General features: G+C 38.8%; 1 protein-coding gene across 5 annotated transcripts in view; it reads right to left on the reverse strand.

Moving 5' to 3' along the window:
• Nucleotides 1-5,611: 5,611 nt before the first annotated feature.
• The window catches only part of EMP2 (epithelial membrane protein 2), a 37,004-nt gene continuing 27,369 nt past the window's right edge, over nucleotides 5,612-15,246 (reverse strand). For 4 of the 5 annotated variants that reach the window (XM_044978968.1, XM_044978969.1, XM_044978972.1 and 1 more), the window contains 4 exons: nucleotides 13,883-13,993; nucleotides 10,254-10,344; nucleotides 7,874-8,020; nucleotides 5,612-6,192 (listed from right to left, as the gene is read on the reverse strand). In XM_044978968.1, the coding sequence (XP_044834903.1) occupies nucleotides 6,008-6,192; nucleotides 7,874-8,020; nucleotides 10,254-10,344; nucleotides 13,883-13,993 (534 nt within the window). In that variant the 3' untranslated portion in view covers nucleotides 5,612-6,007. Of the gene's footprint in view, nucleotides 6,193-7,873; nucleotides 8,021-10,253; nucleotides 10,345-13,882; nucleotides 13,996-15,246 lie in introns of all 5 variants that reach the window. The other variant, XM_044978971.1, reaches the window with a different exon arrangement.

The raw sequence follows: 15,246 nt of genomic DNA on the forward strand, positions 1-15,246 counted from the left end.
CTCAGGGGAAGCCCCATTCACCAGATCCGGTGCTCTAGAATGCTATCCTTTGATTGTCCCAGACATTTTATCCGAATAACCATCTATGGGATGTGGAATTTCAAGACATTGATCTAACGCCTGGTGACCAGACATCACCAGATGACAGTGGAATTGCTGCAACATCTTCCCTGTCTGTCTGAATATGCCATAAAATTTCATGAGATGGTATCTAGACAGGCTTCTACTTAAATGAAAAGATTACTTCCACAGAAACTGATGTTATTGCTCATTCTGACTTTGATATTCTAGGAACCCCTTCTAATTCCAAGATTATTCTACCAGCATTAAAAGGACTTTTACAACCTGCCAGAACAATGGTCAAATCCAGCAATGAATTTAGCAGTGCATTGGAGGTGTCAGACTATTTAGGTTTACCCCTATTTGTATGACTGGCTCACAAAGGCCTTACAGAAGTCCTTATATATGTTTAGTTTTTGAGAAAGTTGGACTCAGAATAAATTGAAAGAAATCTTACCTTCTTATACAGAGAGTCTCTTATCTGGGTGATTTTTAGATTCTCAAGCAAGAAAGGCTTTCCTTCCAGAGGCAAGTCTGCCATTCTCAAACATCAAGATAATTCCAACCAACAGTAATATTCTTCCCTGGTGATAGGCCTTATGGTTTCAGTAATATGTTCTTCCATATGCTTATCTCAGAATGAGAACACTATAACGTTGGTTGGTAATAAATTACCTGTCAAGTTCAGACAACACATACGTGAAAGCTAATTCTCCCAAAATTGGTGTTCGTATCTCTTCATGGATGCAATACATCTCACTCTGGGATGGGGAGCTTGCTTCAACAACCTAACAGCCCACAAGTCATTTTCTTTTGGGTGATTGTTTGCATGTATTCCACTTCTAATGACTTAAAAGCAATGATTTTGTAGGTTGGAGATGGATGCTCAATTTATTTGAATTTCTGCCAAACCAGACATTGGCTCCTAATACTGTGGCTAGGGAATAATACTATCTAGAAGTGTGGACGGATCACAGCGAAGCTGCCCTGCAGTTTTCAGAGATTGGTATGCTTTCCTGGGAAACTGCAGAAGCTGCTTGACTCCCTGGTGGAGTGGACTTTAAACTGCATGGGTGGATCTAATCTTGCTAACTCATAGCAAGATTTAATAAAGTAAGCACCCAGTAACACAGTATTTGGGTAGGCATTGCTTGATCCCTCATTCTGTCTTCAACACAAGAAGTAGCCTAGGGTTGCTCCTGAATGACTTCAGCCTGATCAGGTAAAATGATAGAGCTTTAGCTACACTGAGGGTGTTCTCTTCATCTGTTCAGTTTTCAGTTTTTATCTTGCAATACTTTGCTTGTCACCTCATACCTATATAGTAGTCTCTTGTGAGAGACCTTGTCAAATACTTTTTGAAAGTCCACAGTAGTTTCTATTTTATATACTACGTTGACACATTAAAATAATTCTATCAGATTAGTGAGGCATGATTTTCCTTTGCAGAAACCATACTGGTTAGACCCTACCTTACCATAATGTTGTGTTCCTTGTGAAAATGTTTTTATCATTTTAACTAGTTGATTAGGTAAAAATGTAAGATTTATTGCTCTACAATTCCCTGGTAATGCTCTGAGACCTTTTAAAATACAGTACAACACTTACTACTTTACCACTCCTGTGGCATAAAAGTTGTTTTTAATGACATATCTTTGCTAACAACTCAGTCATTTCACAGACGAACTCCTTCACAACTCTTGGATACATATAATCTGGATCAGTTTGTTCCAGGTCCTCCTTATTAACCAACAAAGAGGAGTTCTGGGTAGGTAATTCCCTAACATCATCTGTGGTGAAGACCGGCACAAAACAAAACAAAACAACCCATAACATTTAGCTTTGCAGCTAGGTCCTTATCTTCCTTAATTTTAACCCCTGCTGACCCAGCAGATGCACTGATTCTTTTGCAGGCTCTTGGCTTCTGATATGTTTAAATAATTCCTTGTTTATTTTATAGTGTTAGCTGTTTACTCTTCAGAATCTATTTTATACCTCCTAACTTCCCTCTGAGTTACCGTATGGCCTGCTATAACTGGTATTCCTGTTTATTAGCTTCATTAGGATTTGATTTTCAAAAGTTGAAAGATCTATTTTTCTTGAATAACTTTTTCAATCTTACCTTTTAGTTATATATTTCTTGTGTGGCTGTCTCTCTTTTGCTTAGTAGTGTACATACCGTCTTAGATGTGGTATGGATTTGACTTAAGAAAAGCACAAGATAGCCCAATAATTTTACTTTAGTACCTTTGACTAGCCCTCTCCATATTGAAATCTCTCTTTCTAACGTTTAGAGTTACTGTATCAATATCTGGAATCTTATTTCCCCTTAAGAAGTTGAACTTAACTATGGTATATTGTGGTCACTGTTACATAATTCTCAGATTGATTCTAACAGTAGCTATTCTGTTGTGTATAAGACTGAATTGAAGAAAGCCTCTTCTCTTGTGTATTTTAGAACTAGTTGTTTAGAGAAACAATTTAAATGGTTGCTGCTTCAAACAAAACTTTGTCCTGTTGTGCCATTGGATCAGTTTGCACATGGGTATCCAAAGTTCCCTCAGCAGTGTCACTGTCCTAGACTTGGCTGGCAGTTTGACCTCTGAGTATTGTGTGCTCATCCTTTTGAGTCAGAAACGATTAGTGTAGCACTCTTAATATATTTACATTCTGACTGCAGAAGCTTTGTATCCATCCATAGTCAGCTACGTGGTGCTCTCCATTCAGTGCTGCTCAGTGGGTTCAACTGTTCAGTGACCTCTTTGGTATAGTCTTATCTTTTCTGGGTAGTTCATAGTTAAGTCCTAGCCTAATTGATGTCATGTTTCAGTAATACTTGTTATATGAAAGGCCTCTACCATTGCCAGGCATTTTAATATTGCTTTTAAGCTTCTTGCATTTGTACATAGACCTCACTTTCACTTTTTAAACAGATGCCTTGTTCATTTATCTCCTTATACTTCACTGATGGCTCTCACACTTCTTGTGATCTTTTCCTGGCCTGGTTTGTGTTTTGGGTCCTTCCTTTCACTGGATACAGATCTTTGTATTACCTACATCCTTGATCTAATTTCTTTTTAAATTATGTGCTCTTCAGCTTCTGTCATCTTTCCCTTACCTTCTAGTTTAAACACTCGACCAAAACCTTATTACATTTATATGCTAGCAATATGGTTTTACTTTGCTGAAGGAACAGGCTCCACTTTAATCAAAGGGTCCCTCTTCATAGCCACACAGTGAGACCCTGAAGTTCCCGCTGCTTAGCTACTTCCAGTCACCTAGAGGCAACTAAGGAAAAGCTACCTTATCTGACTAAATACTTCTTGCTACTTCTCCCATTGTGAACCACCAACTTGTTTTTAATTATAGTGTCTTAATGAGGATTTCACAGGGAAAGTAAAGAGCTATTAATTTTTACTTATTTGCACAGAAATACTCACACACAATGTTTAAATGGATCCAGAACTTTAGGCTACGTAAGGGCTATCAAATGTATCAAACTTGCTGTTACAGTACAGTAGTAGTTTCTGCTTTATTTTCATGTACAATTTCAGTATATAAAACAAAGAAAATGGAATATTTTCAAGGCTGAGTAGGTAAAAAGAATATCCTAAAACTATGGTTTTCCTGTCACAAGATAAAGTTCAAACTTTTCTTGGCATTTTCTTTGTGCACAAAAGATTCACAATTGGTCTAACTCAAAGATGGCAGCATCTACAGATGGCTGTATGTACTCTTCCAGCATATGCTATTTGCTTTAGGGTGTTAGGGCTTTCATTAGGAAAGCATGATTGTGTATACATTTATGTACATATATGCATGCTGTATCTTACATATTTAATATTCAAAATATAAAATGACCCAGCCAAAATGATTTACTGTAAATAACTGAAGTATCACCTGTCAAGTACCCAGTTAGTATCTACACTAATGTATGAATTTGTATACAAGTATTGGACCGTTAGCCACAAGTCAGTTACATAGTTTTGGTCCAAGTATTTGCTTTATAATTTCATTAGATCATTTTACTGTTCATTAAATGAAATGAAAGCCAGGCTATCAGATTCTTGGGGTGAAGTCTTCTTTAACCCTTTCCTTATAGTACATCTGTTTATATACAGAAATTCTAATCTTTATGTACCCAATTATTCCTTTAACAGAACAAAGATTTAGGGACATATTTTACAGATTAAAGGAGTGTTAGTTGGTAACTTCACAAGTTAGGACACATTTAGAAGGGAAATAATGCAGATAAGAGACAAGCACTGTCATATTAAAAGGACAAAAAGGCATAGTACTAGGACTGCTTTAAATCTAGTTTCCCTCTTACGCTACCTGTTCTTTAAGCCAGTCATTTTTTCCTGCCTCCTGCAAGTAATACATAAACACCACCACTTTGGGGAACAGAGCAAGACCAATTCCCATGTTTTAGATAGTGAACTGAGTTGCATCCATTCCTACCTTGTGAGTAATCAAACAAGTGTTATCTCACTAAAGCTGAGTAGGTCAATTATTTAACCGAGCTATAGGGTGTAGTTTGGACTTCAGTAGAGCTAGGCTACTTTGTGTTAGCTGATCTGACTCAAGTGTAACTAGTTACAGGCCTATTCAAAACCTAGTAGGTTTCCTTTTCTAGGGTTTGTCCAACTGTGTTTGGCATACTTACTCATGGCCTTTTTATACCTAACTGTAAAATGCTACTTTAAACAAGTAAAAACCACCACCTTTATATCACTGTTAACCAAAACTATAGTTTACAGAAGAGAGCATTTAAGTCTAATGGCCTAGTACAGGTTTATATCTTATTTCCATATAAAAAAAAATCCTTAAGTCATTTTGAGGAAGTTTAAGTAAACAGGGCTAAATGGCTTAAGACCACCCCATCTGTTGGTATTGAGCAGGTGTGTTTAGGCTCCTTCAAACATCCCCAACCAAAGTTAAATGCCACCTGTACATCTTTTGCCAGGATTTCCTAAGGAGTAGTCCTGAATAATACTTTTGCATGACATGCCTGTTTCATCATGAAGTCACTTTACTTCATACCAAATGACAAGGAAAGTAAATACTTCATGCTAACTTGTACATCCAAACCCATGTGTGCTATCAGTGAGGCACATATTGGCTTAAAAAAATAATTAAAAAAAAGCCTGAAATAGAGGCAAGCAAATTTTAAAGTAGATCAAGAGTTGCTCTTAACTCTGCACTGTGCATAGTCTTAATCATTTAAGGTTTGTTTTGTTTGTAAGTTAACTTCAGCATGGACAAACAGAACTATTTCCAGACCCAAAATGTGCAATGAATTGAAGGGTAACTTGTACTGCTTGAGGATGCTCTGGACACACTATGAAAATAAAATCCATACTCCAGCATACCAAAAAAAAAAAAAAAAAAGTGGTTTACTTTCAGAGCAAGGTGTTTTAATAAAAAACTTGTAGAGCATGTATGGCAGAGTTATAAACAGCAAGAATGCAGGTCCCCTACTATGATAGACACTGAGCATATCTTTGAATTTCTGTATTTTTTTTAAGTGATGTACTGTGTCTTTTTCCCCCCCACACTTATCCCCAAACAGATAGATCTTGATTTCTAGTAGCACAATGCTAACAATGTAATAAGCATGTATTGTAACTTTTCCAGATGCATGGTATGAACCATTTAGAGGGCAGGATCAAACTCTTATTAATGCCTAGGTTAGTGGTAGCCATTTAAAGTTGTGAAACATACAAAAAGGAAATTTAATTTGGTCTCGGCTTGTTCAGAATCTTGACCCCAGCTGGAAGAGTGTTCCAGGAAACTTGCATTTTCCCCATACTCTTTCATACTAAGAACACAGTACATTTTTAGAAAAACAATACCTTTACTACAAAACCACAAATGATTATATACAAAATGGTTATTGGAATTCTGCTTTTGTACTGCAATGACAGAAATAACTAGCTGCTGACATTTATTTACGTTTCCTTAATACTAGGTACATGATACCACTGATCAGGGTAAAAGCAAATGCAATCCAGGCTAAGATGAAGGAATATCCATATTGGCCACTACTAATATCAAACACGTATCCGGAACTCTTGTGCAGATCTTCATGCCTATTTGTGTAAATGGAGGCTGCAATCATAACACAGAGACCTGAAAGAGGAAAAAGCATTACAATAATGTCTTTATTATGCTTTAAAAGATTTAAAGCAGTTATACAGGCACACACTGTATAGTTCAACCACTCTATTTGTCCCCTGCCCAGATACTGCTCTTCGCAATCACTCTTCACCCTCATGACTGTATTTAGGAGTAATTCAGGGCTTCCAAATCCTTTTCTTAAGCCAGGTTTAAAGAGTCATGTTATTAAAGTGCTGTCAGAGTTGGATGAAGTTTTTCCAATCAAAACCTTTTTGGTAGAAAATGGAGATTCTGGGATACTGAAATCTGAATGTTTTGACAGATTTTTTTTTTTTTTTTTTTTAAAACAGTCCAAAAAAATCAGAACATTTGAAATTTATTTAAAATGTAGTGTTAGATTTCTAGTTTAACTAAAATGTTTGACAAAACTAAGTTTCCTCCCCCTCTCCCAACCTTTCAATTTGCTGGCAATTAAATAAAATCAGATCAGTCCAAAAGGAAGTTCAACTTCTCAAAATTAAGAGTCCCCCACCACCCCAAAAAAAGAAACGTATTTGTCTAACTGTCAAGTACCATGTTGGTCTGAAGGGAAATAGGATGTTTCCAGGCATATGGGCAGTTCTAAATCTGTACTTCATGAAAAGTAAAAATGTATATTTGCCTGCAAAGTTATTCAAGTATGTTCCTAATGTGACAAAGTTCCTCCTCTACCTTGGTGGGTCCTGTGCTTATTGGTGGATTTGCTTGCCTCACAAATTCACCCTGTGGGTCAGGAAACAGCCCAGAGACCTTCCCCTCTGGTAGAAGCCACAGTCCAGGTCAATTCCTCCTGTGTTTGATCAGAAGTTGGGGGGGGAGAGAAGGGAGAAAAACCTGGGCCCACCCTCTACTCCAGGTTCCAACCCAGGGCCTTGTGGACTGTAGCTGCCTAGAATGCCTCCTGGTACAGTTGCGCGACAGCTACAACTCCCTGGGCTACTTCCCCATGGCCTCCTCCCAATACCTTCTTTATCCTCACCACCAGACCTTCCTCCTGGTGTCTGATAACACTTGTACTTCTCAGTCCTCCAGCAGTATGCCTACTCACTCTCAGCTTCTTGCACGCCTCTTGCTCCCAGTTCCTCACACACACTTCCTCTCCTCTGACTCCCTTGGGCCTGACTGGAGTGAGCCCTTTTATAGCATCAGAGGGGCCTTAGAGTCAGGTGCTTAACAGTCTCACCTGACTCTTAGCAGGTTAATTGGAGTCAGGTGTTCTCATTAGCCTGGGGAAACCCCTGCTCTGGTCACTCAGGGAACAGAAATCTGCTTCTCCACTGGCCAGTATATCTCCCTTCTGCTACTCTGCTGTTCCCAACTGGCCTGGGTCTAATCACACTAAGTTAGTACATTTAAGAATTTTATCTGGGTTTTCCTTCAAAATTCTAACATATACCTCAGAGCAAGGATAAAAGTAGTCTGCTTTTTAAGCAAACTGTTTGGTTAGCGATACTAAATTTTAGCCTGTGCTTGAGGCTAAACTGACTGGTCAGTTTTTAGAATTAGTCCTGCACTTGTTCTATTTGTACAAACTTACCAATTATGTACATTTTTCTGCTTCTGCTTTGTGTTGTACCATGGCTCCATCCCGAACCCTATTTCCTACTTTTAATGTAAGGGCTATTGAAGTGAGACATGTCAAAGAACTACTCACATGACAGCAGCTGGATAGTAGAAGTTAACACAAATCTTTCTCCTTGCTTTAGGCGGAAGAGTTGAAGAATGAAAACCAGAAATGCAGCACAACACAGAATAGTAGACAGGATCATGGTGGCCTGAACAGCCTGCACAGACTGATATTCTGTGAAAATAAAAGCAGGTTTTATGATAATGGCAGCTTCCTCCCCAGCTGCTTTCACTACTAGCACCAACCCTTACCTGTTCCCAACCATAGTCTGTTCTTAATGAGATTTGGTGGCTACCCTCCTTGCAGCTTTCCCCTTGTTTAAGCCACTGCCTCTGTGCCACCTTCCTATTCCCCACTCACCCTTCCTCTTACTGACTTTTCCAAAATATCTGCTGTAGAAATTACATGGGGAACGTTCTGATCCCAATGATCCCTTCTGGACTTAGAATCTATTATTGCTTTCCCATTAAAGGCAGCTTTTTAAACAGCATCCGACAGCCCTGCAACCACAAGGCACAAATGGAGCTTCCCCAGTCTGTCACACTACACCTTCCCAATTCCATCCCTTGCTTTCCCTCAGACGCTTCTGATCGGTTATACAGAGGTAAAAAGTCAGAGGCTATAGCAATGCAAGGGTGAGCTACAGTATTCAGGAACATGGATTCCAGCAGTGCTGTCATTTAGACAGCACCTGAGGTCAGGTGTTTTAGAATTCCTGTGCTAATGCTTCGCTGGTTGCCTTTTCTTCAATAAAGGAAGAGTGGACAGTGCAATGCTAAGCAGATGGGCTACTGTAACAGGCCAGTGTGAATGGATCACTATTCTGCTTTCTACACTGTGGCCCTATAATAACAGGGTACAGTTTAAGGTGAAGGAGTAGGTCTGTGCTGCAATTGGAGGTATGACTGCAGCAGATGTAGACGTTCTTGAGCTAGATTTAATCTAACTAGCTCAGGTACCAACAGCAGCGAAGCTCTGGCAGCATGTGCTGCAGCACAGACTAGCCGCCCAAGTACAAGCCTGCCAGGGAGCCTGGGTATGTACTCAGGCAACTAGCTTCCTGCTATTGATACCTGACCTAGTTAGATTAACCCCAGCTCACATACATCTACACATGCTGCAGTCACACCTCCAACTGAAGCATAGACACCCTTTGTCTTGATACGCAAAGCCTCCAACAGAACTGACTTTAGTTATTAAAGACATTGTGTCCTGCTCCAAAATAATGTTCTCCTGTACCAGCTGTGTTCCACCAGCACAGTGAAACTGTCAGCCACTGGGAGATGGCTCGTGAATGCAGAGCAGAGCATTGCAGCAGACCTAGAAGAGGTAAGTGACCATGGACCTACCAGCTTTCAAATCTCAGTGCAAAACTCTACTTCAGTTAATCTTTTCCTCAGTTTAGTCTCACAATCCTGTAAATCAATTCAGCTATTGCTCTATAAACTGAAATGGAAAGTGTGGGGACTTTTGGTTTTGTTTTGTTCAAATACTTGAGGTGCTTACTATAACCATACCCTGATGGAGGCCATAAATTACCTCAATAATCTTCATAACTCCTCACTAAATGGACTTGTGGATAGAAAATCATTGTATTGTCTAGCCATCCATGATTATACTGGTTAAATTGTTCACCTCTTGGATATAGACCAAGAATGAGTGGGTGGGATACGATTGTTACTACTGTTTCATAACTGAAATACACCTCTACCCCAATATAATGCTGTCCTTGGGAACCAAAAAAAAAAAAAAAAAAAAAAATCTTACCGCATTATATCGAACTTGCTTTGATCCACCAGAGTGCGCAGCCCCACCCTGGAGCACTGCTTTACTGTGTTATATTCTAATTCATGTTATATCGGGGTCGGGGTGTACATCTCTTATTCCCAGTGAAGACACTCATGTTAAAATGGGATATCGAGTCCATATTGTACATTGTGTTCCCTTAGTTAAGATTTTGGATTGTGTTCTGTTTTGTTAATCTTTAAATTAGATTCCTCAAAAGTATTTCTGGTAACTACCATTAATACTATTAGCAGGTTCTTCTAAATTAGAATTTGAAAACTGGAATTTATTTTTATCGTTTAATGCCCTTCATTGCAGTCACATGTGACCACAATTTTTAACCCAGTTTAGTTTTAGTCTCACTAGTTTGCTATGGACTCTTGATGCCAGAAAATAGTGTGTATTTTATCTCAGATCTTTCAAATATACTCTAGTGCACTTTATGAACATTAATTCTCAGTTCCTTTGTAGAATGGAGAGGAAGCAATAGCATCCACGTTTTATAGATGGAGAAACTGAGGTAGAGAAATAGGTATAGCAACATTTTATATAGTGTCTTTACATGATACTCCTTAAAAGCAGCTTCTAGTTTGACATCTTAGTAGTAAGTACTGAAACTCACCTGAATTGTTTTCATCAATGACTGTACAGTTGGTGATATTGATACAGACTTTCCAGACATCTGTAGAAAAGTCTTTTCCTACCCACCAGGCCTGTAAAACAATATAAAGGAAATGTATAAAAATTCAGGCCAGGAAAGTTAGACAACCTCTTAAAATTGTCTTATAAAAAGTGTTTGGCTTAAATATGTTAACTGTGTCCAAAAAACTGTACTGTGCACTTGTTCACAGCTATACAAGTGGGCACCTGTGTACAATAGCAGCATTCTCAGCAGCATCTTCAGCCACTTAAATTACTTGGAAGTGGCATATACCTGGTTTCAGCCTGGAGATACAGTCTAAAAGATACATTTATGTAGCACCAAGAAACTGATCACAAAAATCAATTGCTACTCACTAGGATACAAATGAATAAAAACAGCTTCTGCAATAAATATACATTTCCTGCATTAACTGGTTACACATTTTCAAATTAAAAGTAAATCTTAAATTCCAATAGCAAAGTACAATTTAGTCTTCTGTGAAGAATGGGAAGGGAATGGGCAAGAAACTTAAATATCCAGTTACTTTGTCCAGATATTGGAGGGACTTTCTGCTGCTCAGGCAAATGTTTCAGGTGATTTTAGGACTGATTTAAAAAAAAAAAAATCACAAATTGTTCCAATTTAAAACTCCACTCATGCCATATACCTACGTTTAAGTGAGGAACTTGCACATTACCATCTGGAGAAGGACCAGTTTTCTGCTAGTCAGAAGTCCCCTTGCCCGCAAGAAAAAGAGAGATCAGATTCCTAGCTCCTGCTCCCAGAGTTCACATTTTCTAAAATTTCAAATGCGTCTCCCCGAGGATCAGGAAGTTGGAATTTACATACATGTTTAAATTGCTTCTTTTTCTATAACCTCTCACAAAATGTTGCAAACATATATATTTCTCCCTATGGCTTAAAACTCAATCAACAGGTGAACAGCAGTGGAAACTCTTACTGTAAATATATCCAGTGACTGACACTGGGGTAGTATTCCAATAGTGCCTACTATCAATCTATGCTCCATCGCTATGGTTAACAAAGTAATAGAGCTCCACGTGGGGAAAGGGAGCATGAATCTTTCTACCCGTCTATGCCACAGGATGCTCACATGGTAGATCTCTGCAAGGCAATAGCAAAGCATGGTGGGTATATTGAGTTTAAGGTAGGTGAGTGCACACAGCAGAAAACTACAGCCACCAGAACTATAAAACAAAAGCCGATGGCTGCATCTGCTACTCCTAGCCAGAAGTAGGAGATCACCAGCCAGAAATGACAGTATCCGTTCTTTTAATGAGGAGAAGTGAAGCCTTCCCTTGTACATTCACGTGGGGCCCTACGTTATGTGAGATATAAGATGCTCTTGTAATGCAAGCAAGCGAGTAAAACTACAGCCCTGGGAAGCTGGAACCTTGTGCATGAATTTCCTGACTGATTTAATGTCAAACATCATGCAAAGTTGGTATTGCCTTATCTGTACTCTTGGTACAATATCCAACTGTATGACATCAGACTGGAAACAACTAGTGACTCATTAAGATCCACTTGTGATATATTACTATTGTTGGTGTACCGTCTGTTAGCACAAAACACTGTCGTGACTGAATGCCTCTTACATAGCAACACTACAAATACTGCAAGCTGTCCAGCCAAGCGTATTTCCTGAGGAAATCCAGACCAGTTAAAATAGCTACCCAGGCCTTTATTCTGCTGGGCTTGGAAAAATGTGCCATTTAAATATTACCTACAGTAGTGTCTGTTACTGAAATAATTGTGAGATTGTTAGTCACTTAATGCTATAAGTTGTTTGGAAAGTGGTTCTGGAATTAGTTACTTTACAAGACTGGATAGTATCCTGAAATACTGGATATTAATTCAAGGAAGACTAATCTGTACTCTTGGCCTTTGTTGAAGATGAACTAAACTGCCAGTTTAAGGATGGCACAAACAAGTGTTTCAGTTCAATAGAGCATTTTGGACACCCATTTCTTATACAGTTTTATTTCTCATTATATTCAGCACTGTGCAAAACCAATTCAGGCAATGAGAAAAATATTGAGAAGGTGATTACAAACCTATAGGTTTCATTTTTTACTGTAAACCATGCAACTAGATGATCAAGAATGCATGCTTCTGTATAGCTAGGGTTACTTGGGTTTCATTTGCTTGGACACTAGTGTATAATATTTGCACTGAAGTTAACATATTGCCTAACCCATCTTTCAGTCAGTATTTCCCTAAAAAGTGTTTATAAAGGACACAACTGATGGAACTTGAGTTCTTAAGATAGGGACATAGGACTGGAAGGGACCTCCTGTGCCAGAGTCCAGTCCCCTGCTATTGCAGGCAACCTCATCAAAGAAAGTCAACATTTTGCAAATGAAGTTTCTGCTAATGTGTGTGGGGTGGGAGGGAGGGAAGACGGCTTTGCTGAGCTAGTTAAAAACAAGCTGTGTTTTCAGTATCCTAAAAGCCTGTGTGTACATTTGCCTTAGCAAGAGTGTACCCTGATAAATAACTGCAGTAGCAACAGGGGGACAAAAGGTGTTCAGCAAAGGAAAAGATCCAGGTGAAGGGCCAGACATGTACACATGTTGCTACAGCAAGATTGCTTAATGTAAGAGCAAAAGGCCAGTAATGGGAAAATTAACCTTTCCAAGCAACACCAAAGTATTTCTGAACTTTGTGGCTCAATTGACTCCAAGCAAGCACAGAAGCTGTAATCTATTTCAATTTCTAGTGTGTCTTCCATGGTACTGTTTTAGGCGCCTTGCATAAATGTATTAATAAGCTTTTCTGAAGGCTCATTAGGCTGAAAGTCTCCCGCTACACAAATAATAAATTAACTGGTTTTGTGTATGTGACATTGGCAGGAGTGCAGTAGAATCTTCACCTCTCCCCAAACTCAGCAATACCCAAAGCCACAATTTCAGCCTCCGAGCAATAGTGTTTGTAGATTGCTACATGGGGTTCTTGGCCAGTAGATCCATGTAATTGCAGGCCCATGGGTCACATCCCCCTGCCCTGCTGCAGAATCCTGCTCTGTGAAACATAGCGCCGTGGCATTGATTTGGATGGCCTCTTCCAGGCACAGTGGCAGCAGGAGGTTTCAGGTCTTACGGGCAAGTACAAGAAGCCGGGAATTTCCCTATTAATTAGATCCTAACACTGTCAAATGCTTCGGAGAACTCAAAAACAAGTCTTAAGTGTATGAAATAACACAAAACCAAGAGAAGAGATTGAGTTGGGAAGTGAGGGATCTGATAAAAAAGGGCGTTACTTCAGCAGAGAGGGGCATTGTTTAGGTTAAATATGCTAGTTGGTTACATTTTTGGTTGGCCTGAGGAGCAACTGCTGGTTTAATTTTTGATCTGACTGTACTTTTAATGTTCAGCTAGATTCTAGGACCAGGACATGTTTTTATTCACATTTTATATAAAGAGTGCATTTATATTTCAGTTATGAGTGTGCCCAGATTACAAACTGGGGAAGCTGCTTTTTCTGTGAATACACAGCTAAAAAATGCATAATCTGAAGCTCGAGTCAGTATAACATGGAGAAATGTATGGCTCTGAATTAGAATTTCTAGGTGGAATGAAACTTACATTGTCAATGGTTGAGATGAACAACAGCGCTGCTGAAGTTATGTGAAACACAATAATGAAAGCCAGAAGAATCAACATGGTTGCTCCGTGAAGGTTTAGCGTGAGATAAAGCTGTTTAAAAACAAGGAATTATATAATTAGATTATGTAGTGATAAACTGAATAGCTGACATCTGACATCTTAAACATAGATATGATCTCAATTGCTCATGGAATAGGAAGGCGAGACGATTAATTACTTTCAGAGTAAGGAAATACTGTACCTGCCAAAATGTTACTGTTCTCTATATTTTGAGCCAGGAAGTCAGAGCACTCCCTTTTATAAAGATAGAAGGCTCACTGGTAGCTTTGGTCAATTTTGGTATAGAATAGCATAATGCAACAATTTCACTGGATATACAGGATTAGTTAGAGAGTTCTTTATGTCCTTTCCTGTTGCAATGAGTTACAACTTATAAAATACTTTTTTTTTAAATGAGAATGGGAGTGTTGCTTTTTGTAACATGTCAATTACAGACAGATGCATTATCCTACCTTTGTTGGGTGACAAACAGTTCTACAGAATTTCCTAGCTGCACATATATTTCTTACTGTGAGCCTCTCCAGCAGTGAAATGAGGCTTAGGATAGCTTGTCTTTACTTTTAGAAAAATTAGAGTTTTAAAGACCAAGGGTGAGATCCTGGCCCCTCTGAAGACGATGGAGTCCTGGCAATAGGATTACAATAGGGTCAAGATTTCACCCTAAATCTTCAAGAAGGAAGAAATACTGAATTCAAAAGGATGCTGTTGCCAATCAAACTGGGACAAGATTAAGCAGTTCAGGAATTATTTGCTAGGTTTATCAAGAACTATGGTGTACTATATTATATTACACCATACCAAAAGGTGGGTTTTTTTTTTTTTTTTTGAGAAAAAACTGTTCTAGGCCTTTTGTCTATTGGAGGAAAAAGTAACAGTCAGGAAAGTGTAGCTTTGCTCATACTCATTGTAGCCGGTTTACCATCAGTCACTTAATTCTATTTCCAGTTCACCTTTATCTTATTGCCCAGTCAGCCTCCCCCCTTGATGTCAAGAGCAATCAGAAAGGGACCACTAAGAAAGAGGTATGGGTAGTCACCAAACACGGGGGGAAGGGGGGGGGGGGAAGTATTGTCTTTAACATATTTAAACTTGTGTTATTGCCTGCTATCCTTTACTTTTTTCCTCTTACTATTTAAGAATGCTTGCCAATGAGAGTGTATTTTAGTTATGTCCAGTTGTGTATTTTTCTGTTTCATGCTCTTTATATTTCAGTATAAGGCTATTGTACCATTATGAGATTACTGATATACATGATTGAAATTAAGATGTTTACCTTAATGGAT

The sequence above is a fragment of the Mauremys mutica genome, chromosome 11 (assembly GCF_020497125.1).
Source record: "Mauremys mutica isolate MM-2020 ecotype Southern chromosome 11, ASM2049712v1, whole genome shotgun sequence".
Classification (NCBI taxonomy): Eukaryota; Metazoa; Chordata; order Testudines; family Geoemydidae; genus Mauremys; species Mauremys mutica.